Here is a 15810-nt window from a genome sequence, read left to right as displayed (position 1 = left end):
AGCTTGTAAACACATTCATGTCTATCTAAACACCACTATCATAGCTATTTCCAACACCATCCCCTGCAGCCCATTCCAGCCATGTACCACTCTCTATTTAAGAAAGACTTGCCCTACACATAGCCTTTGAACTTTTCCCCCTCACCTTAAATACATGCCCGCTGGTATTAGCAAAAGATACTGACTGCCTGTGTTTTAGACTACTGTCAGGTCTCCCCTCAGCCTGTACTGCTGCAGAGAAACATCCCAAATTTGTCCAACCTTTCCTCGAATCCAGGCAGCATCCTGGTGAACCTCGTTTGCATACTCTTCAAAGCCTAAACGTCCTTCCTGTAACTCCAGAACTCTCAAGTGCAGCCTTTCAACCCAAGTTCAAATTAGTTGTATCATGACCTCTCCGGGAGTCACTCCTGTGAGATCAGGGACACAAAGCCTGGCCCAGAATGGTTAGAAGATTGGGTTGATTCCCTGAGTTTGTAGATTTCAGATATTTCAGTTGGCCCACATCAAGGGAAGCTGCCCATTGATGCACAGACCGAGAGGCAGACGGGATGCGATGGTGCAAACGGAAGGCTATTTGTATCCCATTGACCATATGATGTATTAAACTGGGAGCCAGACGGCAGGACTTAGGCCTTGTGAGGGATGGCTGATGGGGAATCCAGATGGCTCCTGCTCATTCTGGAGTCCTGCAAACCCAACCTGAGCCTTCATGCCTCTGAGATTTGACCTCGGACCAAGGTCTGGAGTGCAGGCCCCTGCCTGAACTAACTGGCTCTTTGACTTGAACACAGAGGATGGCGGAGAGCCTGGGCCAGAACATTGCCGCTGAATTCACCAACCTGCACCAGTTCCTCAACCAGGAGGAGGAGCAGATGAAGGGGAAGTTGAAGGAGGACGTGGAGCGAATCTCCCGGCAGCTGAGAGAGAATCTGCAGAGGATCACCGAGAAGAGGGCCTCCATCGAGCGCACCATCCTCGAGATCCAAGAGCGATTGAATGTGCAGGAGACCGCCTTCCTTGCGGTGAGGGTCTGGCTCAGCTGTTGGAGGGAGTGGCGGCGTTGATGGGTGGAAGGGGGTGGTGCTAGACTGGGCCAGTGAATAAGAGAGTCCCCAGTACCAGGCTCCCGCTCCACTCGCATCTCACTGGCTGAGCCGAGGGATCCCCATGCCTCTCACCCAGCCCTCAAGGGGAGCAGTGGGATCTATCTTAACGGCAGGTCCAGAGGGAGCAGAGAGATCAATTCCTGACACCACAGTGGGATTTACTTCCCAGGGAAGGCAGTGACATCAGTCCCTAGTGTCATCTACACCTAGAGAAAAATGGGATCATCTTTGATGACACTTTGGGATCAGGTCCAGAGGGGTCTCCTTTAATGGCAGGTCTAGAGGGAACAGTGGGATTGATTCCTGACATCACTTTGGGATCTACTTGCAGACAGAGCAGTGACATCATCCTTAAGGGCACATTAGGATCAGGTCCAGCAGTATCCATTCCTAACATCACAATGGGATTTACTTTACGATCAAATCCCTAACATCAGCTAATGATGAACGTGAAATGTGAGTCTGCCTTTAACTGGTGTGCTGGTACCATGACACAATTGGAAATAAAACTACCAACCAATCCGACCAATCTGTCCCCAAAACCTCACCCACTGCCTATCATGCCCCGCAGACAACTCCAGCCACGCTCAGCGCCGCTGTCCCCACTGTGTGCTGTGCCTCCAAATTACTCGCATGCCACAGGCAAGTGTGACTTCCTGGCAGGACCCTGACCAACTTCGCTTCTAAGTGAGCAGGCAGGGCTTGCTTCCAGCCCCTTCCTGGGCATCCGCAGCGTGCCCACTCTCTCACTGAACTGGTGCTTCCCGATGGTCCTCACTCTGTCGAGAGCTCCATGGAATTCGCAGCCTCCCACCCTGTCGGGTTCTCCAGAATGTCTGTGTACGAGATGATAACAGTCTTTCTTTCCTTTCTATTTTATTGCTTCACACCCCAAAGGACGTTAAATCCCTGATTGAAAGGTAGGTGTTGTTTTTCAAAATCCTGGTTTGTGTAGTCACATCAAAATGATTCCTGTTAGTGAATGAATCTGGCATGTCAGTGACCCAGATAACTGTTGACCATTCCGGAACAGGTCAGAATGAAACGCAGTTCTGTCTTAGAACCAAGGAGAGATTGATGCGTTAGGTACTGTAAGCTCCTTGTGGGAAATCATGGTTAGGAAAATCACTGAGGTCAAATGGGCTATAGCTCACTGTGGATTTGGTTAACTTCAGCACTGGTGATGCATGGATTCTGGTTCACCTCACTATTTCCTTTAAGTATGTTTCAATTAATTTCATTATTGATAAACAGTTGGCTTTGGTCAACCTCAGTATTGCTGTTGAATGGGGTTTTGTTAACCTCAGCAGTGGTGATAGGTGGGTTCAAAGTCAAGTCAAAGTTGAATTTATTATATGTACTGATGCAATGAAAAACTTACTTGAAGCAGCTTCGCAGGCAAGTAGCATCGGATAAGCAGTGTTTGTAAGAAAAACATAAATTATAAAATGAAGCACATGATTAGAACAAGAAAAGTCCTTTGGAGTGGTCACAGTGGTCACAGTGATCTCTGAGGAAGAGATTAGGGTTGTGCAGGGTTGGTTCAAGAACCGAATGGCTGAAGAGAAGTAACTGTTCTTGAACTTCATGTTGTGGGACTTTAGGCTTCCGTACCTCCTGCCCATTATGAGCTGCAAGAAGATGACGGCTCAGATGGTAGGCATCTTTGATGCTAGATGATCTCCTCTTAAAAATATTCCCAATGATGGGAAGGGACGTGCCCATGATGTATCAGGCTGAGCCTACTGCTTTCTGCAGCTCCTTAAGTTCCAATACATTCAGATTGCCGAACTAGACCATGCTAGGGTACATTCAACACTCTATCTGTGCAAGTTTTTTGGAGTGTTTGGTGTGCAGCTCGGTAGCGTAGTGGTTAGCCAACACTTTACAGTACCAGTGACCCAAGTTCAATTCCCGTCATTGCCTGTAAGGAGTCTGTACATTCTCCCTGTGACCGTGTGGGTTTCCTTTGGGTGCTCCAGTTCCCTCCCACAGTCCAAAGACGTACGGGTTGGTAGGTTAATTGGCCATTGTAAATTGTCCTGTGATTATGTTAGGATTAAATCAGGGGATTGCTGAACAGTGGGGTTCAAAAGGGCCAGAAAGGCCTACTCCGTGCCATATCTCAATCAATCAAACTCCCTTAAACATAGAAGAAAGTAAAGACATTGGTAGCTCTTCTTTGTGATTGCATCTATGTGCTGGGCCCAGGTTCTGAATTGTTAATAATTAATGACTTAGATGCAAGTGTAACGGTTTAGGTGGCATAATAAAAGCATTTGTAGATGACACTGGAAGTGGTGGGGTGTGGACAATCCTGATCCCGGTACTGTCTGGCGAGCCAGAGGATGAGAGGAGGAATAGATCAGGTGGGATTTCTCTGACAGTTGGCATTGACTGGATGATCAAATGGCCCCTTCTGCACCAGAGAGGTATGAGAAATAATTAAAACAGTGATCCGTGCTTCCAAATCCAGCTTCGACCCATTCTCTCGTTAAGCTGCATCCAAGTACTTGTGAGACAGTGTGGGGTTGGGGATTGGGCGGAAGTGTAGTAGGTATATTCCTTGGTTGGTGTTATCCGGTACCATGTGACCTTCCCCCTTCCTTCATCCAGTCAACATGTAGGCACTGTGTATGCTCCCTGGGTTAAATACCCCTGTCCAAGTCCTCTCAGATGTAAATGCAAAGGGAAAGTGGACTGTTTAATTTTCAGTGTAAACTTTGTGTTCTTCCTAAGGTCCTATGTGAAGTTTAAGAAACCACCCGAGGTACCCCTCAACCTGCTCCTTGGCGAGTTCGGAGGTCCTCTGCAGCTGATTGTGTGGAAACGGATGTTAAAGGTCATCAGTCCAGGTGAGAGAACTGTGCCCACTGCTGAGACCCCTCCTTGTTTGTGACAGAACAGGACAGGTACATGGACAGGATGCAGAGCTGGGCTGAGAAGTGGTAAATGGAGTTCAATCCAAAGAAATGGAAATGATTCACTCTGGAAGGTCAAACTTGAAGGCAAAATACAGGGTTAATGTCAGAATTCTTAGAGGAACAGAGTGATCTTGGGATTCACACCCACAGATCCCTGAAAGTTGCCAGTTTGGTTAAGAAGGCATCTGGTGTGTTGGGGAGTTGAGTTTTAGAGCCGCAAGGTAATGTGGCAGTTCCATAAAACTCTGGTTAAACCACACTTGGAGTACTGTGTTCAGTTCTTGTTGCCTCATTATAGGAAGGCTGTGGAAGCTCTGGAAAGGGTGCAGAGGCGATTCACCAGGATGTGGCCTGGACAAGAGAGCATGTATTGTGAGAATAGGTTGAGTGAACTAAGGCTTTTCTCTTTGGAGCGAAGGTGGGGGGGTGGTGGTGGTGAACGGTGACTTGATAGATGAGTATAAGATGATTAGAGGCATAGATAGAGTAGATAGTCAGCAACTTTTTTCCCAGGTAGCAGTGGCTTATACAAGAAGGCATTATTTTAAAGTTATTGGAAGAAAGTATAGAGGAGATGTTTGAGATCAGTTTAAGTGAAAGTGGTAAGTGTGTGGAACACATTGGCAGGGTGGTGGTAGAGACAGATGCAATGCATTTGGGCATTTAAGAAAAAATAGAGAGCTAGATTAATAATGGGGTAGACTAAATGGTCAGCACAATATCATGGGCTGAAAGGCCTGTACTGTGCAGTGTTATTCTATGTTCTGGGTTCTGTATGAGCCAATTGTGGGCAAATGGGAAGAGCACAGGTAGACAGCTTGGTCGGCCTTAATGAATTGGGCCAAAAAGACTGTTTCTGTGCTGTATAACTTTATGACTCTAGGAACAATAGGCTATTCAGCCCCAGGAGCTGCACCACCAGTCATCTCAGACATGGCTAAATGAGCATTGCACTCACCCCAATGAACTGAGTGACTCAGCCTCACAGTCCTTTGGGGTAGAGTATACCAAATGCTTGCACCCCCCTGGAAGCGTTTCTGCCCATCTCAGTTCTAGATAGCCCACCCCTTATTTTGGGACTGGGACTCCCGGCCCTAGACTCTTCGAGGGGGGAACGCTCTACCTGCTTCTGCAGCCAACCCTTCCCCTCCAGATTCCTCTGAGTTTCAGAGAGATTTCCTCTCATTCTTCCCAACTCTAGTGAATATCGTCCCAGCTGTGTTGTTATTTTTTAAACATACATACAAAAATATAAACATGCATACATAAAAAGAAAAACAGTGCAAATTTAGTACAGTGTCTTATAGCCAATGAGTTCAGTAGTGTTAACACTTTTTAAAAACATTGCCTTAGGGTGAGACACCATTTTAATGTTTCAGAGACTTCCCCACCCAACTCAGCCCCTCCATGTGTGGTCGCGGAAGGAGATTAGATTGTGGTCCATCCCCTCAGAGCCTTAGCACTGGTTACACTAAGCTTCAATGTGGTCCTCAGTATGTACTCCTGCACCCTGGAATATGTCAGTAGGCAGCATTCCCTTATGGAGATCTTGCTATGCTGGAAGACCAACAAGCTTTGGACAGAACAAAGGACATTTTTCACTGTGTTGATGTCCTTTCAGCAGCTCTTGACATCTCAGTTTACTCCAGAGTCCTGATGAAGGGTCTCAGCCTGAAAGATACACTGCTATTCTCCTTTATTGATGCTGCCTGACTTAATGAGTTCCTACCGCATTTTGTGTGTATTGCTCAAGATCTCCAGCATCTGCATAACACCTTGTGTCCAGTCTACTCTCTATCTCCTTATATGGGAAAACCTTGCCACCAGTGGAGTGAAACTTCAGTGCATTCCCTCAATGGCAAGTGTAATTTTTTTACATTAGAGTTGATCTTTCCACGCCTTGTAGCGCATCAGGCGGCAACCTTGCCATTTCTTTAGCATTTATTTTTTTTTGTCTGTTTCTTACAAGGCCGAGTTACTAGCTCGATGATGGAAAGAATGCAGGGAACCAGCCAGATTCAAAGCTGGGACCACTCACCTTGAAGACCAGTGCGGATCCCACTACACCACCAGCCAGCTAAACCTTTTACACCAGGGAAACCAAAACTGCACAATAGTATGTGGTTCTATGTCAATGAAATAAGGCATCTGTACTCCTCAACTCAAGTTCCCTTGGAATGAAGACTGTCATACTGAGTCCGCTTTTCAGGATGTATTCAGTGGGCTTCAATCATCGTGAGCACTTGCTTGTTTTGTTGAGTTGCTGTGAGGTTTGAAAAGAGCTCATAGCCTTTCAAGACTTTTCAACAAGCTTCATTAATAAAAATCGATTAGGCATTCGGCAAAGGCCAATAAAAAGCAAGGTTAGAGTGGTCAGGGTTTGGCTCAACAGGCTTGGACAAGCACAGCTGGGGTAAGTTTTTTTTTCTCTCTTTGTTTGTCTATTAGTACTTAGCCAGTGTGCTAAGAATGGGTTCAGAGTTAGTGGCATGTTCTTTGTGTGAGATGTGGAACACTGAGAGACCTCCAGACTCCCTAAAAGCTACATCTGCACAAAGTGCATTGAGCCGCAGCTCCTTTGAGACCATGTTAAGGAACTGGAGCTGCAGCTGGATGACCTTCAGCTCTTACAGGAGAATAAAAAGTTTATGCATAAGAGTTACTGAGCAGACAGGAGACTCAGTAGTTATGAAAGAGTTGGCATGCTTCTTCCAGGATGCCAAGATCAGGGATGTCTTGGCATTCTAAAGGGGGAGGGTGAACAGCCTGAGGTTGTGCTACATATTGATACCAATGACATAGGTAGGAAAAGGGATGAGGTCCTGAAGATAGAATATAGGCAGTTAGGTAGAAAGCGGGAAAGCAAGACCTCCAGTTTAGTAATCTATGGATTGCTGCCTGTGCCACGTGCCAGTAAGAATAGGATGATTTGGCAGAAGAAAGCGTAGCTGAGGAATTGATACCGGGGGCTCAGTTTCAGATTTTAGATCATTAGGATCCCTTCGTGGAAGGTATGACCTGTACAAAAAGGGTGGGCTTACACCTGAACCAGAGGGAGACCAGTATCCTGACGGCAAGTTTGCTAGAGCTGCTAGAGAGGGTTGAAACTAATTTAGCAGGGGGTTGGGAACTGGTGTGATAGGGCTGATGATGGGGTCTGTAGATATTGTCTGTAGTGAGATGGTGAAGAAGGACAGGCAGATGAAAGTATTGCAGACAGTAGGATGAGTTAAATTGTAATGGGGCCTAAACCTAAGAAGTGATGAATACAGGACTGAAGATGGTATATTTGAGTGCATGCAGAATACGGAATAAGGCAGGTGATCTTGTAGTGTAGTTGAAGATTGGTAAGTATGACGTTCTGGCTATGACTGAGTTTTGGCTGAAAGCTGGTCATAGTTGGGAACTTAACATCAAAGAATACACATTGTATCAAAAAAACAAGCAAGTAGGCAAAGAGGGGCGGCATGCCTCTGTTGGTAAAAGATGAAATCAATTCCTTAGAAAGTAGTGATAGAGGAACGGAAGATGTAGAATCCTTGTGGGCAGAGTTAAGAAACTGAAAATTAAAATGACCCTGATGGGAGTTAAATACAGGCCTCCAATCAGAGGCCAGGATGAAGGGTACAAATTATGAAAAGAGATAGAAAAGGCAAGTAAAAAGGGCAGTGTTACAATAGTAATGATGGATTTCAGTATGCAGGTAGATTGGGAAAGTCAAATTGATGCTGGATTCCAAGAGAGGGAATTTGTAGAATTCTAATGAGTTGAGCCCACTAGGGGAAAGGCAATTCTGGATTGGGTGTTGTGTAAAGAACCAGATTTGATTAGAGAGCATAAGGTAAAGAAACCCTTAAGAGGCAGTGATTATAATATGATAGAATTCACCTTGCTGCTTAAGAGGGAAAAGCTAAAGTCAGAGATATCACTATTACAGTGGAATAAATGGAAATACAGAGGCATAGGAAAGGAGATAGCCAAAGTTGATTGGAAGGGACACTAGCAGGATGACAGCAGAAAGTGCAGGATAGATGCATCCCAAAGGCGAAGATGTATGCTAAAAGGAGGATGATGCAACCATGGCTGACAAGAGAAGTCAAAAACAAAAAGGAGAAGGCACATAATATAGCCAAAAAAATGTGAAGTTAAGAGTATTGGGAAGCTTTCAACAACCAACAGAGGGCAACTAAAAATCCATAAGCACAGAAAAGATGAAATATGAAGGTAACCTAGCCATTATGGTAAAAGAGGATACAGATATTTTTTTCAGATACATAAAGAGTAAAATAGAGATTAGGTATTGGACTGCTGGAAACTGATGCTGGAGATGTAGTAATGGGGGGAGAAAGTAATAGTGGACAGACAATAAGTATTTTGCATCAGTCTTCACTGTGTAAGACATCAGAAACTCAAGGGGGTCGGGGGCAGAAGTGAGTGCAGCTAGCGGTGTTTCACAAGAGTGGGATCACTTCATTTCACAATGTATGTCAGTGATGTGGATATTGAAATTTATGGCATTGTGGCCATATTTGCAGATGATAGGAATATAGGTAGAGGGGCAGGTAGTGTTTAGGAAGCAGAGAATCTGAAGAAGGACTTGGACAGTTTGGAAGAATGGGCAAAGAAATGGGAGATAAAGTACAGTGTAGGGAAGTGTATGGTCAAACAGCTTGGTAGAAGAAATAACGGCATTGACTATTTTATAAACAGGGATAAAAAATCAAAAATCTAAGGTGCAATGGAACTTGAAAACCCCTGTGCAGAATTCCCTAAATGTTAACTTACAGCTTGAGTCAATGGTAAGGAAGGCAAATGGAATGTTGGCATTCACCTTGAGAGGACTAGATTATAAAAGCAAGGATGTAATGCTGAATCTTGATAAGGCAATGGACAGACCACATTGGAGTTTTGCAAGCAATTACAGGCCCCTTTTCTAAGAAAAGATGTGGTGGCTTTGGCAAGGGTGTAGAGGAGGTTCATGAGAATGATCACAGGAATAAAAGTGTTAAAGTATGGAGTTTAGAAGATCTGGGGGGTTTGGTGGTACCCCGCTGAAGTCTATAGAATATTGATAGAGTGGATGTGGAGACGGTGTTTCCTATCAGGGGAGTGTCTAGGACCAGAGGGTACAGCCTCGGAAAAGAGGGACATTTAGCCATTTAGAACAAAGATGAAAAACTCCTATAGCCAGAGGGTATGAATATGTGGAATTAATTGCCTCAGACAGCTGTGGAGGCCAAGTCATTGAATATATTTAAAGTGCAGGTTGATAGTCAAAGGAGAATTGATGGATGTTATTTACTTGGTTCTTGATTAGTCAGGACATCAAAGTTACGGAGAGAAGGCAGGAGAATGGAATTGAGAGGGAAAATTAATTCATCAAGATGGATTGGTGGGGCAAAGCCAGTTGGCAGAGTAGCATAATTCTGCTCCTGCAGTATGTCTTATGGCCTCATAGTCTTGCACAATTTTCTGCTCTAATTACTGCACATGAACTTTGCAAAACAAAGCCACTGAGGTTCACTACCACATCAACATTTTCTAACCTGTCTCCAAAGAGGATGACCCCAAAGAGACCTGTAAGACTCTGACTCTATCAATGACCTGTCCCACATCCAGGTGTGACTCAGATTTTCAGAAGGATAGGGGATCAAATGTTACAGGGAGAAGGCAGGCGGATGTCCTTGTCAGTGGGTTTCACAAGAACCAAAGTATACTCTCAGGAGATCAGCATTGGGGAGATAACAAAGGGTTAATATTTTAGATCAAGGACCTGTCATTATGACTTGATGTTTCAGTGACCTAACCTCTACGGCACCAGGGAGGGGCTGATATTATCAACCACCTGCCACTATCTCAGGGTCTTGAAATACTTTGCAGCAGTTTTGGAAATTTAGTTTCCCACTTCTTTCCAGACTGTGGATTCGCTAAGAGGGCATGGAGACCGATGCAAGAGCCCATGCCTCAGTCCATACCTGACAGTTGCATGAAAGAGGACTCTCTACTCTACAACCTGTCCCTGAGGACATACCAAAACAGATGTAAAGTGCTTCTGGAAGGCTATCAGCTTGGTGGAAGACACCCAATGGTCTGTCCAAAGCTCATTGGTCACCCTGCACAGCTAAATGTCCATAAGGGAATGCTACTGATTGGCACAATTCAGGTTGCAGGAATACGTACTGAAGCTCAGTACAGCCAATGTTGCCTCTGTGGGATAGGTCTGCAGTCTGGCCTACTTCCACTACCACATCTAATGGGAAAGCCCCTGAAATGTTGAACCCCAGGGAAACACGAGTGGTTACAGAGCTATAGTTTGAAACAACGATAGCACTACTTAATATAATGACTGTGAATGTAAAAAAATTAAGCACTGTTTCTGTATAGGTCTTTTTATTATGGATATAGTTTATTTTTGAAATATATTTTTTTTAATGTGGAGGTTTAGTTACTGTTGTAGGAAATGTGGCTGCCAATTGGTACACAGAAAGATTGGATAAACAGTACTAGGGTTAACAGTGAGATAATCTCACTCGCTTTGGTAATTGGGTAAATGTTGGACAGATGAGAGGCAAAAGGAGAGAAGAGTGGAGGACGGCGTAAGAATGTGGTAGAGAAAGGCAAGTCAGGAGTCAGGAGATCAGTCCAAGGGAAAATGGTGAGGAACAGAAGATGAGTGAGGAAAGGGGTGAGGTGCAATGTTTGAGGAGGGAGAGGAGCGAGGAGGAGAGTAGTGGGGAGAAGGATGGGAGGTGCAGTTTGATGGGAAGAGCATGAGGTGCAGAAATTGACAGTGAGAGGAGGGGCAGGTGTTTTTGGGAGGAGTGTGGGGGGAGGATTTTGAAAGAGAGGTGAGTGGAGTAGTGGAGCTTCGGGAAGTAGGGGACAGAATTTGTGCTGGAGGAGTGAGGGAGTGAGGCTTGAGGGGAAGGAAGAGAAGTGCCGGGTGGTTTGAAGGAAGAGGGCGAATGAAGGGTGGTAGGACAGGGAGGAAGGAGTGAGAATTTGAGAAGCAGTCTGATTGGGCAAACTGAATGGCCTGTCCTGTGCTGTGTTGTATGATGTTGAATGGCGGGGCCCTCCCGATTTGCCGAGTGGCCTGCTGCTGCTACCTTCTAGTGTCTGTTACCTCCCGCTCACCCCAACAGTGCCCGCTGCCTTGACGCTGGAGCCCAGCACGGCCCACCCCGAGCTGCTCATCTCGGAGGACCTGAAAAGTGTGCGGCTGAGCGACACCTGGCAGGAACTGCCCGACAACCCCGAGCGCTTTGACGACTGCGTTAGTGTGCTCTCGGCCCAGGGCTTCGACTCGGGCCGCCACTACTGGCAGGTGGAGGTGGGCAACAAGACCATGTGGGACGTGGGACTGGCCAAGGAGTCGGTCAGCCGCAAAGGGAGCATCATCCTCTCACCTGAGGACGGCTTCTGGACCATCTGGCTGCGAAATGGCAATGAGTACGAGGCTCTGTCCACCCCCTCGTCCTTCCTCTCCCTCCGGACCAAGCCTAAGACCATCGGGGTCTTCCTGGACTACGAGAAGGGCCAGGTCTCCTTCTACAACGCCGACGACATGTCTGTCATCTACACCTTCTGCGACAGCTTCAGCGAGAGACTCTTCCCGTACTTCAGCCCCGGCGAGAGCGACGGTGGCAAGAATGCCGAGCCGCTGAAGCTGTGTGCCCTTCGCTTGTAGGACCTCCCGAGTGGACCAGGACATTTCAGAGGAGCCTGTTTATTTTTCAGAAACAGATATTACCCCGACGTGCTTATTTTGATACAGTATTGTGCAGAGAACTTCCTCACTTTTTTTCCAACAGAGGTGTGGTTTTGATAACGTGTCAGACTTTCGGTGGACGTGGGGCTGATGATTTATTTCTCTAAAAGGAACTGTGACCCTGTACAGATTAACTGCTTCAGTGGAGATGTGTAAGTGGCTGACGACTCCCTCCAATTTAGGACAATGGCCTTCACCTGGCAGCTCCTCGATATTCCTCGGAGGCCTGTTTGTTTCCCTATTGGTGGTGCATTTGGACCTCCCTGTTTCTGTTCCATCTTCCACTCTCTTCATCCTGTGAGCCTTTGAAGTTCCCAAATGCACCGCCCACCTCATCTTCATCCCTCCCTTCAACCCTTAATACCTCGAGTCCATTGCCAACCACACCCATTCCCTGCACCCCAGACTACCACCCACTCTTCCATAAGCATTAACTCCATCTCCTACACCAACTCTCCATTTCTCCCGAAACCCAACACTATCACCTCCTTTTTTACACTGAACCCCTTTCCTCAACCTTATCTTATTTTCAACCTTACTCTCCCCTAAACTCCAGCCCCACCACTTCTCTCTGCCACTTCCCCACCTTCTGTACATTTTCATCTCTCCTCTCCATCCTTCTCCTCAATCCCACCCCAACTCCACCCTCTCACCAGCCCATTCCCATCCTCTGTCTCACCACATGCCCTTGATCGCTGCTATTGACCCTGCTCCTAATCCCCTACATACGTCCACACTTATTTGCCCCCTCCCCACTTTCCATCCTCCTTGCCCCAATTCCAACATCCAGCCTTCCCACCACTCTTCATTCACAAGCCCTCATGTTTCCCCTACCTGTTCCCTCTTATTAATTTTCAGTGGGGAGTGTCTGGGTGAGTTGGAGTTTGGACAATTTACCGCGGTATTCTTTTGGGGCCTTCTCTTGCTTCTTTATCATCTATTATAAGCTTTGATTGATCTGCTGGTGAAATCGATTCAACCTTGGGGGGGGGGGAGGAAGCCAAACCCCACCCACTGAGCAAGAAATGGGTGCTAATACCCCACCCCAACTGACTCTAGAGGTCAGTGGAGCTCCCAACCCAAATGGGCCACAAAATTGGGTTTAATGGACTCTTTCCCCACTCCTGAATGTCATGGGACTGGACCTTTGCCCAGCTTTGGAAATGAAATGGCAGCCACTGATATTCACGCTGGGTTGTTGGGATTAGCTGACCTCCACTGGCGTATGGTAGGAGGCAGGTGGCATTGGCTGGGGTTGTAGATCTGTTCCCTTCACCTCCCTAACATGGGTCTTGTCAGCAGTGTTTGGAGAATACATGTAGTTTATATGTATCCTCTCTATATGCAAGGAAGCCCGAATGTATGTGGTAAGAGTACAAGGTGTTTGATGGAGGTGTTTCATAAGATTTCTTGAGTGACTTGGGAGCAATAATGAAAACATGTTTATACATTCTGTACCGAAGAGGTCCTGATTAAGGACGTTTATTTGCAACTTTAAGGTCCTTTCTATTTGTGTCCACAATGTGAACGATTTCTGGTTGGATCTGTAATGAATAATTCCTTCCAATCAGCAGCTCAGAGCCTGTGTTATGCTGATGTTTAGGGAATTGCAGAGCAAATATTTTTATGTATGACATGAACTGGATGGGCTGAAGGGCCTGTTTCTGTGCTGTCTTGCTCTATGACTCTACGAGAAAGATGGTGCATTACTACCCCAGTCCACACAACTGGACATGACAGAACCAAGCCACCACCCCTAAGTATCACCCACAGCCTCTGCCTCCATCACTCACCATCTCTTCCCAGTGTAAGATACATCTTCTTGGTTACAGCCGCTTTCGGGACTTTTTCTTTGGAAGGTGATCCATCCACATAAAATCATACAAACTGCTTGCGTTAGGAACCTCTCTTTCACCCAAATTTAGTCACTCAGGTAAGAGACTGGAAGCTGGCAGAATTGGGTTGTATCCCTATAACATTCGCACGATAAATTTGTGGTATCTCCTGGGCTCAGAAATTTTAGACTTGAACAATGAACGGTGGTCAGCCCCGATGTTGCTTTACCTCATTCCAGCTTATAACAGTTTCATATATAACATTCCAGTTTGTTTCCCCGGTTACCATTGCCAGGGATGGCCTCTGATTTAGGTCTCTTGCTTTTAAGTATTTGGCCGCTGAAAGAAAGCCTTGCATATATGTAGCAATTTCCTCAAGCTGAGGATGCCCCAGAGGTAGTGCCAGCATGCAGATCGAGACTTATGGTGTGGGAGTGATGTTTGTTCAGGGTCGGGGTCTCCGTTTCATGTTTCCTCCACTAGGCAGGACATTGGACAATGCAGAACTCCCTCGGCGCTGCATTGCGGGCATAAGGCACTCTTTTATCTACTAGCCTTACTTCCATCTCCTAAAAACTTAATGTCTAAAGCTCCAGTGAACCTCCAGTCTCTCGAGCATGAATCTGAGAGGAACCCTCACAGCTGTCCACCCTTTGGGTGAAGCACTGCTTTCAAATCACTTCACAGCAAACTTGATACCACCCACTTCTGCCTCTCCCCCACAAGATATCGCTTCCTTCCCTCCTGCTGAACTTTCAATTATTGCCTTCCGATCACCATCAAATCTGTATTCAGAGCAATTTAAGCCAAATTTGTACAGCCGGTTCTCATGGGGACGTTGCCTTTATCCTATTCTGGTTCTTCAATGCTCAGGGTACAGCTCTCGAATTACATAACGGACCTACCAGTTTCAGCTCAGTATTCAAAGTCTGTTCATGCAGCTCAATGTAAATGAAAATTTCACCTGAGGAGCTGATGTTCACCCTTTGAAGAACTTAAATAACTACTTGATGTCACAAAATTATCATAGAAACACACCTCAGGCAAATGGGACAAGCTTCCTTGGTTGGCATGGATGAGTTGAGCTGAAGGGCCTTTTTCTGTATAACTTTGTTACATTGGGTAAGGAAACTTGATATCCAATGTTCATGTGTTTCCACCTTTTGTACAGGGTCTTGCTGAACAAAGTCTAAAAATCCATGTAGATGCCGTCTACTCTATTTTCATCATCTACCTTCTCTGTCACATCATTAAAGAACTGGGAGGTTAGTTATGCATCATTTTCTTTTAACATATCTGTTTTAGTTTCCCGTTCTTAACAAGGTCCTCTCAGCGTTTTGTATTATTTCTCTGGGTTTCCCCACCATTGAATTTAAACTGTAGTCACTGTAGTTATCCTTGCACTCCTTTCTGGAACAAGGCGTTGTCAGATTCCCCAGTCTACTGGCATCCCTTGTCCCAGGAGGATTGGAATATTATTCCCAGCTGCCCTACATCCTCCTCATCCAACAACCTGGGATGCACCCCCTCTGCACCAGGTGACTTGCTTATTCCAAGGATGGATCTCAATCCCAAACGTTGACCGTTCATTTTCCTGGTGCTTGGTCCGCTGAGTTCCTCCAAATTCCATAAGACATTAGGTAGCACAGTTGAGTCTGCCCTGACGTTCCATTATGGCTGGTTTACTATCCTTCTCAACCCTGTTGTCCTGCCTTCTACCCATACTCTTTGATGTCCTTACTAAACAACCCCTACTTTAGATATAGCTCTGTAGACACCTGTGGCAATGAGTTTCACAGATCCATCAAGAAATGTGTCTGTATCACGGTTCTAAAGGTATGTCCTTGTATTCTGAGGCTGTGTCCCTCGGTCCTAGACCCCCTCCCCCACCAGAATATGTAGTCTCTTGTGTCCCCATCTGATGCTTTTTTTTGTTCAACGCATTGAATCTTCAACTCTTTGGCAGAATATCTTCCTTTCATTGATTCGAAATTCTCATTGAATTCTTTCCAGCCCTGCCCTCCCCCACCCCACTCCCAGTCACCATTTGGTCCCATTCCCTTGCCTTATAATCGGAAACACTGGAAAATAGGAGCAAAACTGGCCATCTGGCCCTTCCTGTCTGTTCTGCCACTCATTAAGAACATGGCTGTTTCTCAACACCACATTCC

At 46.0% G+C, this 15810-nt stretch overlaps 1 protein-coding gene across 1 annotated transcript; it reads left to right on the top strand.

The window, feature by feature from the left end:
• Positions 1 to 807: 807 nt before the first annotated feature.
• LOC132393802 (zinc-binding protein A33-like) lies at positions 808 to 14342 on the top strand. The gene is made up of 3 exons (XM_059969195.1): positions 808 to 1025; positions 3849 to 3964; positions 11179 to 14342. Exons 1-3 carry the CDS (start codon positions 1000 to 1002, stop codon positions 11721 to 11723), a joined length of 687 nt encoding a protein of 228 aa, XP_059825178.1. The 5' UTR covers positions 808 to 999; the 3' UTR covers positions 11724 to 14342.
• Positions 14343 to 15810: the final 1468 nt, after the last annotated feature.

Source organism: Hypanus sabinus, chromosome 5, assembly GCF_030144855.1.
Source record: "Hypanus sabinus isolate sHypSab1 chromosome 5, sHypSab1.hap1, whole genome shotgun sequence".
NCBI lineage: Eukaryota > Metazoa > Chordata > Chondrichthyes > Myliobatiformes > Dasyatidae > Hypanus > Hypanus sabinus.
Note: the sequence above shows the minus strand (reverse complement) of the source record. Positions and strands in the feature narration are given on the sequence as shown.